The sequence below is a fragment of the Cyprinodon tularosa genome, unplaced genomic scaffold (genome assembly GCF_016077235.1).
Source record: "Cyprinodon tularosa strain WSP-4 unplaced genomic scaffold, ASM1607723v1 ctg199, whole genome shotgun sequence".
Classification (NCBI taxonomy): domain Eukaryota; kingdom Metazoa; phylum Chordata; class Actinopteri; order Cyprinodontiformes; family Cyprinodontidae; genus Cyprinodon; species Cyprinodon tularosa.
In genome coordinates, this window is record NW_024038729.1 from 3,192,232 (window position 1) to 3,206,491 (window position 14,260).

Sequence of the window (14,260 nt, forward strand, 5' to 3'; positions counted from 1 at the left end):
AGATTTAGTCTATTAGTCACAGCAGCATACGGATACTTAACAGGCAGTGTCCGGTTAACATAAATATATGTATATATATATATATATGATGCTCAAATCTGAATGCTGAGAATAATAAACATGGAAAAGGTTGTTTATGGCTGCAGCTCTATGGAGAACAGACTGCAACCAACACACAGGATCTGAGCTCCACCTAGTGGTCACAATCGAACAATACATACATTGATGCACAGTTATTGAACCTTTGGAATAAGCAACTAGAAATTACAGAAGAGGACTAAGGCCACTGAGAAAATGAAAAAAAAAAAAAACAACTTAACAGATTTTTACATTTTATTTCAGTATAATTTTCAGTATAATGTGGGAGAAAAGTCAGAATTTGGACTTTAATCTCAGAATTCTGAGCATGAAGGAAGAGATCGTAGTACGGAAGAGGATAAGGGCCACCGAAAAAAAAGTTAACTGATTCTTAAATTTCATTTCAGTAAAATATGGGGGAAAAAAATCTGAATTCTGAGATTTAAGGGAAAATTCTGACTTTTTTCACATATTATACTGAAATAAAATAAAAAATAAAAATAAGTTAACTTTATTTTGGTTTTTCAGTGGACCTAATCCTCTTCTGTAAGAAACAAATCTAAACAAATATAAAAAAAATGTTACAGGGAAATGAGAAAAGGGGAAATATAGTCAATGATGTTAGGATTTATGAAGGTGAAATATTAATGGAAGTAGTGAAGCATCCTAACCAACATGAACTCTCTGTATTTGTGCAGATCAGCTAATTTAGAGCCAGTGAGAGCTAAATTATTAACTAAAGAGCCAAATTCATAAATATGTCAAACATTTACAGACATGCTTGTGGATAAATGTTTAACTGCGACTCCGGTCGGATGCATGAGGATTTCTGCAGTTTCCATAAGGCTGCAGGGAGTAGGAGGCTTTAAAACAAATATTTTTTCCCATCACTGAGTTTAATGCATTTCTTTAAAGGAATGTGCAATGAAGTTAGTTTGGGAACAACGTGCTTGGAACTACTGGGCAAAACTAGACTTTAAATGGCTTTAAAATAGACCTCAAGCTTCTATGGATTCAGGAAGTATTGGGGATTTAACAGACCACTTTATACATGCCGGACCGATGAACCTGCTACTGTAACAAAGGGATCCATCACTTCCAAATGCAGATGAGACAGAAGGAACTGGACAGAATAATTCACTCTTATATGTAGAATTTCATCTGGTTAATTTGAACAAACTTCCAAAAAGAGGCCATATTGGTTTCTGCTAAGGCTCATCATCGTGTTTGAAGCTCAAACAAAAAGAATAAATGAAGCAAAACAGGTCATCCTGTAAGCTTTGTCTGCAAAAGATTAACTATAAATTTGAAAATAACTTCTTCTGAGCAGAACAAGGTTAATAGGTTTAGTCTGAAATATACTCTACTGAACTAGCTTTGTGAGTATTTTCTACGGAAGAGGATTAGCGCCACTGGAAAAAAAAAAGTTAACTAATTTTTAAATTTTATTTCAGTTTAACATGGGAATTCTGACTTTAATCTCAGAATTCTGACTTTAATCTAAGGATTCCGAGAAAAAAGTCAGAATATTGACTTTTTTCCCAGAATTCTGACTTTAATCTCAGAATTCTGACCTTAACCTCAGAATTCTGACTTTAATCTCAGAATTCTGAATTTTTTTTCAGAATTCTGACTTTAATTTCAGAATTCTGACTTTTTTTATTGTCAGAATTCAGTCAGAATTCTGAGATTAAAGTCAGAATTCTGAAAAAAAAGTCTGAATTCTGACTTTAATCTCAGAATTCCGAGAAAAAAGTCAGAGTTCGGACTTTTTTCCCATACTATACTGAACTATACTATAGTTCAGTTAACTATACTGTTAACTTTTTTTTTTTTTTTTGTTGCCCTATTCCTCTTCCGTAATTTGCAGAGTGAAACCGTCTCATTTTTATTCCAGCCTTCATTGAATTTGAATCCCATTGAAATAGCCCAAATAAAATTAGTAAACTGATAGCTATAACGTTTGGATAATTATGTGAAATTTGTGCAATTTGTAAAATCTGAAATTTTAGGCAGCAAGACTGGTATAAACAGAATGGGAAATGTATTTTAATTTAGGAAAAGCTTTAAGGGTAATACATCCAGCCTTTAGCTTTCAGCAGCTCCTGGTGTTATTGTCTGAGACGCTGATTAAAAATGGGATTAAAAAGGAAAAGTAAACATCTAAAAGCCTGAAGGACATTCCAGAAGCTCAATGAAGGAAAGTGAATATAAAAAATATAATTAATTACAATCAATATTGCTTTTTTATATTAAATGTTTTCATATATTCTTTATATTTTATTGTCTTCCAATAACCCTAACCCTAACCCTAATTCTGAAAAAAACCCACCGAAAATCTAATAGCATCTTTTTTTAAGGCTCTTTAAGGTTCTCCAATATCTGTTTTTATTTAGCCTAGAAAAATGTTGACTTTGGGATTTTAAGATCCAAATTTAGCTAAAACAAATAAAAAAAATAAAAAAATCATGCTTGGTCTAAGAGTCTGAACCTCCCTGACCCCGTTTAGACACTTTATGTTTCACTTTTCCAACACAACTTCATGTGAAATGAAGGTGAGCTTATCGTGGTGACTGGTGGCTCTGCGGTCTGGACAAACGACCACAGAAGGTCGTATTGAAGCTTATCAGATGCTCTGTGCATCATCAGCGCATGTGATTGGCTGGTTTCTAGAAACGGAAGCTGAAGAGGGGCAGCAGATTAATAAAGCCAATGAGACCACGGCCGCCGCCGTCGTATACCTTTTGGGTTCATGCGAATGTCATAGGTCTCGGGGAAAATGTAGGTGGGGCGGTAGGGATTTTCCTCAATAGGCTCTGAGCACAGTGACGGAGAGACAGAGGACATGAGGGACACACACACACATGTTGGAGAGCAACAGGGAGGATTTAAGCTCAGGGAAACAGACTTACCGGGTATTCTGTGTATCTGTTTGAACATATTCTTATACCAGTCCTTGGATTTCTCAGTGTTCTGTAATGAAAAGATAAGAAATAAGAAACAACTAAAAGCTAAAATGAGCATTTGAATTTTATCTTTAACGGTTTATTTCTACCAGTAAAACAGATGGATTCTGGCCGACATTTGTCATTTTGGGTATTTTGTTAATTATAACATTAGACGATCCAGAGAACAGAAACGAAAACATAATTTCTGTGAACAGACGAGTCTTTATAAGCCAGTAAATCTGTCTTCATCAGACAGATTGTGTGGTTTCTCACCCGCACAGGCACAATGGGTTTGCTTATAGGGCCGAGGTCGGGGGAGTGCAATGATAGCCGCAGCCTCTTCCCGTCCATATCAGAGACTGGACTCACAGAGTTCCTGCCAGGACCTTTGTCTATGTCTGGGGTCGGCTCTAAAAAAGCATAAGAGACCACAATAAGAACAAAAACCAGCCACATAAATATTTCTTTTTTTTTTTACAGTGTCCTGTCTGGCAAAGTGGCAATAAGAATAATTGTCTTGATGCCAAAAAAGAGCCCAACAGATTTTCCTTTCTGAAGTGGAGCAGTACGGCTATCGCCATAGTGTCCCGCTTGATTTATGCATGTAAATAGCTTTATTATAATTATGGAGTTTTACAGATTATATGTACATTATATTACAGGAGAAAAATGGAGAAAAGATGAAAGAAACATAAATATTTCTAATGACGGAACAGAGAAGGTGTAGAAAACACTAAAAAGACAGAAGAAAATGCAAACTTCATGCAGATAATGGCAAATCAGGAATATCTCGTTAGTTAGAATAAAGTCGTTAAGATTAATCCTATAAGGATATTTGATGATAGCTTCAATTTAATGCCATTAAAAATTCAGCTTCTTTAAAAAATTTAAATATGACCTGATTGGTAAAATGCTTTTTTTATTACACGTGTCATCCATAAAAAAAAAACAAAACATGTACTATACTGTATCTGCACTTCTGGATAAAATAATGCACTAATGCTGCACAACATGGAGGAAAGAAAAACCCTGCAGGACTGCAGAGACCTCAGGTCCGGTCTCATCTTTCTTTTTAAAATAATTTTTAGACCTTTTCACTTGTAAATCGATCTGATAAATCCACCGAACCGACACCAGCTGACTGCCGAAACGCCACACTCAAGCTAAGTCGATTCTGTGTCTCAGTACTCTCCCTCTTTCTCCAAATACCGTAAAATGCAAGACTTGAATTTCATCTGACAAGAAGACTTTGGACCCCTGCTGAGTAAAGGGCTGGCTATCATCCCGCAGCAGTGTGTTGCAGTGAGCTTGACGCAGATATTTTTGATAAATGCCCAATATTGAAGCGTGGTCTGTGCTATGTTATTCCACCCCACAACACAAGACGGACAATCAGGAAATAGCTGTGGGTCTAGATACGACCGAGGCGGTGAGGAAGGGGGGGCAAGTTTGTGTGAAAATGGAGGAACATAAGCAGGGGAGAATGAGCGGGGATCCAGGTGGAAAAAGTGTCCCAGTGTTCCCACCTCGCTCTTCTAGCTGGTTGTCATTTTCCACAATGGCGGTCATACAAACAAAACAAGCCAGTAAGGTACCAAACAGGAAATACACATAGTGTAGAGCGGATGTAGATTTGATAGCCTGACGTAGTCCTACTCAATTCTTCTCCATAGAGCTGTGATTATGGGGCGTGTTTCGAACGAACCAGGAAAAAAAATGCCTCTGCACTCAATTGGATAGACCTACAACCAATAAGAGCAACGGAGTGCGTGACGTATGTTAAGCGACCAAGGGAGCCAGCTGTTAATTAAACTTTTGCCGAATCCCGTAGGAAGGACGCCAAAAACATCTTTCTTTTCAAAAAATTCCTTGATCGCGTTTCTCTGTTCCTCTTTCAAAATGAATTTGCTGTCGATATCTTCTAGAAGAGACCTAATAGCAGAATCTACACACCTCAACTCTCCAGCAGCAGCCATTGTTGTTGTCACCCAAGCGCGCTTTGGTCACGTGGTTGATTACGTTACTGTTGATCATCTGTCCATCATCGTATAAAGCCCGCCCTGACAATTTGATTGGCCTGACCACTGACCAGATATTGTGCTAGCATACTCGCGCTACTATTGAGCAATGCCAGACCGAACTTCCCGACCTCAAACGTTGTGGGCGGGACAAAGTTCGGAATGGCACCCAGGCTATAGATTTGACCAATCAGAGGCCTCCTGTCTGCGGTTACCAACAATTTTGGAGAGGTGCACCAGAATGTGTCTGAGGAAGGGGCGGGGCATCTCTGCGTTCACTGCGACACACACGCAGAGGACCTGGTTTCTGAGTATAAAACAGCATTAACATTCCAGCCTTTTAACTCCTCAGGACAGCAGACACGTCTGAGGATTCCTCAGGTTCAGATGAGATGATAAGCTTCTAAAAACCTAACCTAACAAGGCTACAGTTTACCATGTTGGTTGGGAATATTTTTTTGCTACACTTTTTCCTTCCACTCAACTTTCTCTGTTGGAGGATGTCAATGCATGTCTCTCTGTCAAGCTGTTAGTTTTCCCCATGATTGTTTAGGCTCAACTTTCCACGTCTGCATAAAAAGCTTTACCTTTTTGGAGTCTTGTTAAATTTAAAACATTTCTAAGAAACTGGGTTTTGGTTTGCTTTAAACTATGATTCAAAAAAAGTAAGAAAAAAAATAAAAAAAACAAACCACTGGACTTTTTTTCAAGTTTGATGACATTTCACATCCTATCCAGGAAGCTTTTGAATTCAAAATGTCTGGATTAGGGTTGAGTTCCAGGCTTTACAGGGTGGACCAAAAAAAAGCCTTGTTATGATTTAGAAAACATGCAAATTGTACCGAAAGAACAGGCCCTTAGTAAACTTTAACTATGATAGTCAAAATAATAGAAATAACTGTATGTGTTACATAATTGTGGCTAAATTGAATCAACATCCAACCAAATGTATGCTCCTGTTGGGTTGTTGCATGTTATTTTGTTACTATCAAAATATCGTAATGTACAGAATCCATAATTTAATGGCCGTTGACCCAAAGTCCAAGTGTTTCTCTGGGGACAATAAATGTAGCATGTTTGTACGAGATGTTTATTTGCAGCTAAGCAGGAACCTTCCAGGGTCTGAATGACGATAGCTCTCATCATTAGAGTGTGAATGAGGTCATTTCATGGTGGCTCATTATGACCTGGTGGCTGTATGAGAAATATATCAGCGTCCGACTTGCTCTGGTGACCGAATGGTTCACATTCCACATGGACAATATAATCAGGTTACCTATGCGTCGTTTGGATTAGAAAGCTACAGCTTTATGTAGCTTTCTAATCCAAAATTATCGAAATCTAATCTCAATTTGGAAGAAAATGTTGCTGTGTGTGTGACAGAAAGCTCATGTCATGGTTGTGCCTTATGTGGACTTCTTTTTGTGTTTCCTTTTACTTTTCAGTTCCTCTTTCATTTATGTTATGTTCAGGGGCGGATTTAGGAAATGTGGGGCCCTAGGCAAAGAGAGGCAGGGGGCCTTCTGAATGGAGAAGACAACACATAAAACAGACCCATAATAGAGATAGAGAAATGTTAATAGAATAGACATCCATTATCTGTTCTAGGTTTTGTGTCCCTTTTCTTCTTGTTTTCCTCTCTATGTTTTGTACTCAGCTGACTTTTAATGCTGTCTTCCAAACACTAAGCTCACTTAGCTGATTACTCCTTCCTGTGTTTTCAAAAAGGCAAAAGTAAATAACCCAGTCCTTCTTTTCACTGTAGACAAGCCATGATCTGCTTATCTGTTCTCCATTTTTCATTTAGATGAAATAATAGCTGCATGAATCATGACAGCAGACAAGATAGAGGAGAGCAGGAGGCGGGGTTACCAATCTACTTGCTCTGGAGAGCAGAGTTCGCTGCTTTTAGATGCTGTCGCCAAAGTCTCCAGTGGCAGAAAAAAGCCGCTAGATTTGGCGCTAGGCGCTTTTTTGAAATAAAACTGCTAGACAATTAATATTATAAGTCTTCTGATGGCATATTAGCAAAAGGATTTTTTATCAAAAACTAATAATTAATGTGCACAATTAAGTAATAGTTGTATTAACCATACATGTAAACAGAGTTTTATGGGGCCCCCAGGAACTTGCGGCCCTAGGCAACTGCCTAGTATTGCCTTATGGTAAATCCCCCCCTCGTTATGTTGTATTTTCTTGTTCATTGGTTTCTTTTCCATTTTGTGTTTAATTAAGCAGTGATATATTTTTCGAGTTACTCTCTGTTGCCCCCTTGTGTCAGTCTCATTTCCCTTCGCTCCTTCTGGTTACTTCTGTCCACACCTGCTCCCCATCAGATAATCAATCCTCTCATTGTTTCTGATTTTTATACTTTCTCCTGTTCAGTTACTCTTTGCTGGTTTCTCATCATTACTTGGATCCTCATTCCTACTTTTCCCCTAATGTCTGGTTTCCTGTATTTTGCTTCGTAGATTTTGTTTCTGTTGCCTTTTTTCATTTCATTAAACCTGTAAGAACTCATCTCTGCCTCCCTCCTCTCTGCATTTGGGTCCTCAACCAACCTCCACCCAACCCTGACACCTCAGCTCATAGATATCCTCCATTTTGACACAGCTGTAGAAAAATTTAGAGTAAGATTGAAACCTGATCGATCCCAGTAAATCACTCCACACTGCAAAAATAATCCAGAAATAAGTAAATTCTTAAATTAAGTATATTTACCCTTAATTGGAGCAGGTAAATAAGATGATCTGCCAATGGAATGAGTATTTTTACTCTTAAAATAAGATAGTTAGATAATATGCACTTGAAATAAGACAATAACATTGCTTTTTCTTATTTTAAAAGGAAATCGACTTGTTCCATTGGCAAAATATCTCACTTACCTCCTCAATTCAAGGAAAAATGCACTTATTTTAAGAAAAAAAATAACTTATTGAGATTTCTATTTTTTGCAGTGAAATCATCAGCTGCTCTTAGTCCCATAATGCATCTTGGTGTACAATGTTCTCAAGTAAGCAATGCAGATGTCATCAGGCTGCCCAAAGAAAAAGAAAGCTTATCTATCAGAGCAGGCGACTATCTTAAATTATACACCTCTGAGGAGTGTTTTCAGCACTGGACAGAGGTCAGCGCTCCAGCACCCCCATAGCCAACAAACTGGGAAGCACTATAATAGAACAAGCTTCAATAAACTCATCTTTAGGATCCGAATCCCAACATGCATCAACGATTCGTTCACCTCTTGATGTAAAAAAGTGAAATTGATGTGTTTACAGCTCAACTTAAATGCATACCTTCCAGATGGGACAGATTCTTTTGCTGCTCTGTGGTGAGAGACAGACAGACACAGACATGGCAGGAAAAGCGACCCGGCAGCCAAGCCAGGTGTGAAAGCATTAGTTCAGTGTTACAGTGACAGTGCTGGTTCAACACCAACATGCAAATACAGGACCACAGGTCCAGAATGACAGGAATGTCTCATAAACAAGCTCACAGATGGTGCTCACCTCTGCTGTGCTGCAGCAGGACGATGGTCGGGTTGACTGCAGTGGTGCGGGGATAAACACAGCTGGGAGCTGATTGGTTGCAAGTCTGAGCATCTGAAGGAGACGGAATCTGAATTTCTCTTATGCTTTTAAAATTGGCCTAAAAAGATGCAGAGAAAAGTAGACAAAAGTAGAATCAAAGTGTAAAACAACACATTTTCTATGAAGCGATTATGGGGGAGAGAAATGGTTTTGAATTAGGTGAGAGTAATGGTACCTGGCACTGAGTGTTGTTTTCTGGAGGTAAATGAGCCGTGTTACTGCTGCCCCCCTCAGCCGCTTCTGCTTTCGTTCCGTCCCCATTAATCTGGCCGGTCCAGCCGCCTGAAACGAGTCCAGAACTTTCTGAGCTTGGCAGCCACTACTGCAGGAAGAAAAACAGTGAGGATGGCACCGAAAGGTGGGGCGATGCGGTGAACTCCGGCTCAGACCGACCAATCATAGCAGATAACTTCTGCTGAAACGCTCTCTGTTACATTCAGCCGGGCGAGAGTGCTTTCCTTTGGTGGGTTTCATGCAGTAAAGCGGAAAAAAACAAGATTCTCCCACAATCTCTGAACTTTGTCATGAGAACAAAAAGCCTTTTCAAACAGCTGCAAGGATCGTTTGTTCCAGCTGCCTTATTTTATCCAGGCTTTGCAACAATTAAAGCATCTCCCTGTTGCCTTGGCCAGCTGCCAGTCCAGTTCCAGAGTTCTGTGCAACAAATAAGCCCTCAGTCAAGCCCCTGTGGTCCAAAGTGCAGCGTGGGCAGGCTGCAACAAGAGAGCTCTTTGACATTTGCATGAAAATATCAGCAATTGTTCCTTATCAGGGTTCTGATCCTTCTAATCATCCACTTCCATACTCCAGGACTCATATAATCTAAGCTTTGGTAAGAGCTTTGAGAGACATTTTTTTTTATAACAAAATAACATCTTCTGCACACACTAACGCCCAGTAAATTCAATTTCATCATGCAGAGAGCTGCTACAGAACAGCTTGACATACTTGTTGTCGTGACGACATTGGGTTCTTTGCTGACGAAGCCCTCGTCATCAATGTGGACCAGGGTTGCCCGTAGAGTCACCACGCCTTTTCCTTTGCACACCTTGCTCGGATCCAAATCTGAAAATGTCCAAAGCCACAAGTTCAAGTCCAGCAGTCTGTTAAAAAAACAAAAAACAAAAAAAAAACTCAAAGAAAGGGAGGCTGCTTTAAAGCTGCAGGGAATTCCAGGTTAACTAGCTCCTGAAATAGATCTAAATAATCAAATCCAGGCCATCACATTAATGATGCATCTCTACTTACTGCAACTAATTACTAAACAGGTTAGCCATCAGTCTAAAGCAGACAGAGAGCAGCTTCCTTCAAAATTATTGATCCAGATGACCAAAAGGAAAAATGGTCTTTTATTGTGGCGGCTGCAGAACCAAATGTAAAACTAAAAAAATAGATACATTAACCCTTTAATGCTACAGCATTTATTGAGATGATGATCTATTATCAATAATAAAAAAAAAATATATTGAAGGTCATATTATGTTAAGTATGAATTGGTGTCATTGTATTATTAATAAAACTGACAGAAACACGTTTAATAATAAATAGGGAGGCACGATATAATCGGCCTGTATCGGCCTTAAAACTGAGTATCAGACATCGGCCACCCCGCTGATATTTAACCCGATATTCTGAGTTTCTAAAGTCTAAAAAAAAAAAAAAAATACTACTTCTTCTTCTTCCTCAAAAACCTATCTTTTACAGACTTAAAAACTTCTATCTTCATATGCTGATATATTGCCATTTAAAAACACCATATCAATCTCTTTTACTAATGAAATATTGCTATATGTCATCGTTATGCTACGAAATCCCCCGAAAATTCACGACATTTTGCCATATTTTTATATGTTGATATATTGACGCGGTATCGATCTATTTTACTAACAAAATCTTACAAGAATTTGCAAAATATCACGAGAGTTTGTAACAGAACGATGAAATTTCACGAGATTTTGAAAGTAAAATAGATCGATACCGCGTTTTAAAAAATCTATTTGATATCAGCATATGAAAATATATTTGAGTATGTTATTTTTCAAAGTGTCAGAAATGGATAACAAAACTGCTATTTTCAATGACTACTTATTTTTGTCCAGCTTTAACATCGGTATCGATATCGGTTATCGGCTACATGAGTTTTAAAATATCGGCATATCTGATATCGGCCAAAATCCCAATATCGTGCATCCCTACTAATAAATATAATCTCTATATCACACTGCTTTCTTTTTTAGTCTATCAATTTCTAGAGAAAAAATATGATTTCTTTCTAAGACATCAGACAGTAAAGAGTTATAAATTCCATATCAGTTTTTATGAACCTGTCAGTTTTCCTGGAGTGTAAATATGATGTGACAGATAGAAATATTTAACTTAGATGCTGTTGAAATCAGAAAAATAAACAAAAAATGTGTCATTAAAATAAAAAATCACTGATACAGTTGATCCTCCTACAAACATGATCTATTTGTCAAAGATCATTTTTACATTTGAGTACTGATTATGATTAAAGACCAAACAACTTTAAGCCTTTAGGTGCTATCATATTCCAGCTACATGTCAGGAAAAACCTTTTCTATCCAACATCACAAACTTGAAGCCATTTGCAACCACTAGCAGTGAGCTTTACAGCCACTGAAGCTCTAGCTATATGCTCACTGGAAAAAAATCTAAATCTAGATAAGTCATTATTTCTTAAAATAAATGCATTTCTTCTTGATTTGAGGAGGTAAAAGAGACATTTTGCCAATAGAACAAGACAATTTACATTAAAAATAAGTAAACACAAATGCATTGTCCTATTTCAAGGGCATAAATAATTAAATGTCTTATTTTAAGAGTAAAAATACTCATTCCATTGGCAAACTATCTAATTTATCTACTCAAATTAAGGGTAAATGCACTTAAGTTAAGAAATTTTTACTTATTTCTACTGTAGGTCGTTTTTCCAGTGCTGAAGCACCGCATCTCAATGGCTAAGTATGGTGGAGGATCCATGAGGCTGTGGGTCCTTTTCTCTTTAAATAGTGGGAACCTTCAGAAGAAATCTCTGAAATACCAGCAGTCTAACACTGAAAACTGAGAGGCATCCTTTATTGGTGCGATAATAAGGATAATTGCCTTTCAGCAAATTTTTTAGAGAAATTTCAGCAAAAGACTGAATGAAATTTGCCTTTTTAATTTATTTTTGTCAGTGTAAGATGATCAACAGCTGGAGAAACTAAAGGGAAACATCACCTGCAGAGGGAATCAGATCAGGAGAACCTTTCATGGTTTTCAAAGGAGTAATCCGGACGGCGCTAACAGCTCTGGGACCTGAGCCCAAACAATCAGAGAGAAGGTGGACGAAATAAAACAAAGCTGACACATTTAAAATGAGCAAAGGTTAATTATCCAAGGAATAAATAGGAAAAGGGTTGATTTTTATTAAGACATCAGGGTGAGATTTGACTTACTGGGTGTTGAGGTTGATCTTCTGCTGCCCTCTGCTGGAGAGCCCTGAAGGAGAAGCACAGTGAGGCAGTTCAGAGAGAGAGAGAAAAAAATAATTCAATAAACAAACAGGGTTAGGAGGCTATATTAGGCTGCATGAAAATAAGCAGATACAATTAATATTCCAGATAATGTCATTTTTATAGATTCTCATATCTTATTTACCAAGAATGTTCAGCTTGTGAACATCTCGTAATGGTTTAAACTCGAGGAAAACTATATTTAATCATAAATTTGAATTAATTCTGCTTTTGTATCAAACATCCCCTGAACTCGAGCATAAAATGAAACATTTAAAGTTCTTCCTGGTCTGTTAACCACCCCTATAACAATAAGAAACAACAGCACAAGGCTTATGATTAAAGCAGGAACTCCTTAATCAGATAAATGTTCAGTTTACTCTAGAAAAACTTATACAGAAAATCCTGACTCTACTTTACAAGTAATATTAGTCGTGTTTTAAGAGCATCTCAGCTGACAACTAATTTTAACCTATTTTCCTTCATATCTCTGTTTCAGTCAATAACCAAAATATGTATAAAGCAATTTTTCAAACTATTAGAAACATGATTTTCTCTTTTTTGCCCTTTTTAAAAAATATATATATTTTTTTTTCTGTTTTAGGAAAAATTGTATAACAAACGTCCACAGACATTTCATTGCAAAAATGATCTAAAAATAAGTCAACATGTCTTAAATTAAGTGTATTTACTAGTGTTGCACCGATACCAGTATCGGGCGGGGCCCGGATTCAGCATGAAAATGGTATCGGTATCGGCGAGTACCAACAAATAGGGAATGATGCCATTTTTAGAGCCAAAAATTGCTTCAATTATTGTCACCCAGGTATAAAAAGTTCTACTGGATTCACTTTGTATTAGTCTTTTACCTGCTTCACAAAGGTGGGCAGCAGCTTGACAAAGCCAGAATGGCAATTATTTTACATCCAAGTAGTATGCAGTTCTTCATATGGTATCGGTATCGGCCAATACTGCACAGCCAAGTATCCGGTATCTAGCCTCATGAGACCATCCTGATCTCCCAAGCTTTCAAGGTTTCACTCGCAGATCAGTCTGGAGACTCTCCGTTAAAGAAAATTTGGAGCCGTTCACCAAACGAACGTCCAATCAGCGTTGGCTTTGAGGCGGGTTGAGGTGTGACGCAACGAGAAGCGCGACAGTCTAAAGAACATGGCGGCTTCAGCCGATGAAACTAGCGTTAGCGTGGCTATCGAGCAAGTTTTATCGAAATTATAGAGTATTTCTTCACTGAAAGAAGAGCAAAACACTGCTCTGGAGGCTTTTCTCAGAGGAAAAGATGTTTTTGCTCTTCTCCCGACTGGTTTCGGCAAGAGTAGCCTGGCTTGTGGTTGTGTTTTCGTCGTCGCTCTGTCAGTACGTCGTATGCTTCGTTGATCTGATTGGTTTATTTGGCCCGTCTATCACCAACATAGGCCAATCAGCTAACCAGTATTTTCGCCCCTTCCCAAAATTACTTCAACGGAAGGTTTTCAGATGGATATGCGGAGCAAATCCATCTGGCGGAGTCAGGTTATCAGGTATCGATATCAAGGCCAAAAAATGGCATCAGTGCAACACTAGTATTTACTCTTAATTTGACTTGGTAGGTATGAGGATTTGCCAATGGAATGAGTATTTTCATTCTTGAAATAAGATAATTAGATAATATGCAGTTGAAATAAGACAAATCAGTAGTTTTTTTTCTTATTTTAAATGTAAAATGTCTTATTCCATTAGCAAAGTGTCTCACTTACCTCCTCAATTTAACAACAAACGCACTTATTTTGAAAAAAATGACTTATCTAGATTTCTATTTTTTTCCATTTTGTTATCGTAAAATGAGGAAAAAGAAAGCTCACTAGAGATGTTTTGAGTGAATTCTCATTATCTTTTCTGACTCCTTACATTTAGACCAATTTCCTCCTTCAAATGTGTTTGATTGTTTAGTATGTTTGCACAAAAACAACAAAGTATTTCAGCTAAAATTCAGAACAGTGCGTAGCTTTTAGGAAAATTCTGCCTCGTTGGTTTGTGGAGTGGGCGGGTTCAGACTGGCATGCAACTGAAATGCTTTAGAGTTGATGTCAAACTCTGACACATGCTCACTTTAG

The 14,260-nt window shown here is 37.8% G+C and overlaps 1 protein-coding gene across 1 annotated transcript in view; it reads right to left on the minus strand.

Annotated features, from left to right (window-relative positions):
- Nucleotides 1-14,260, minus strand: part of LOC119782870 (sorbin and SH3 domain-containing protein 1) — a 102,460-nt gene that overhangs the window by 54,609 nt on the left and 33,591 nt on the right. Inside the window, exons 2-10 of the mRNA XM_038284054.1 lie at nt 12,093-12,135; nt 11,875-11,952; nt 9,583-9,699; nt 8,810-8,916; nt 8,554-8,692; nt 8,341-8,370; nt 3,300-3,436; nt 2,991-3,051; nt 2,820-2,894 (exon numbers count right to left, since the gene is read on the minus strand). Coding sequence (XP_038139982.1) covers nt 2,820-2,894; nt 2,991-3,051; nt 3,300-3,436; nt 8,341-8,370; nt 8,554-8,692; nt 8,810-8,916; nt 9,583-9,699; nt 11,875-11,908 — 700 coding nt within the window. The 5' untranslated portion in view covers nt 11,909-11,952; nt 12,093-12,135. The remainder of the gene's footprint in view (nt 1-2,819; nt 2,895-2,990; nt 3,052-3,299; nt 3,437-8,340; nt 8,371-8,553; nt 8,693-8,809; nt 8,917-9,582; nt 9,700-11,874; nt 11,953-12,092; nt 12,136-14,260) is intronic.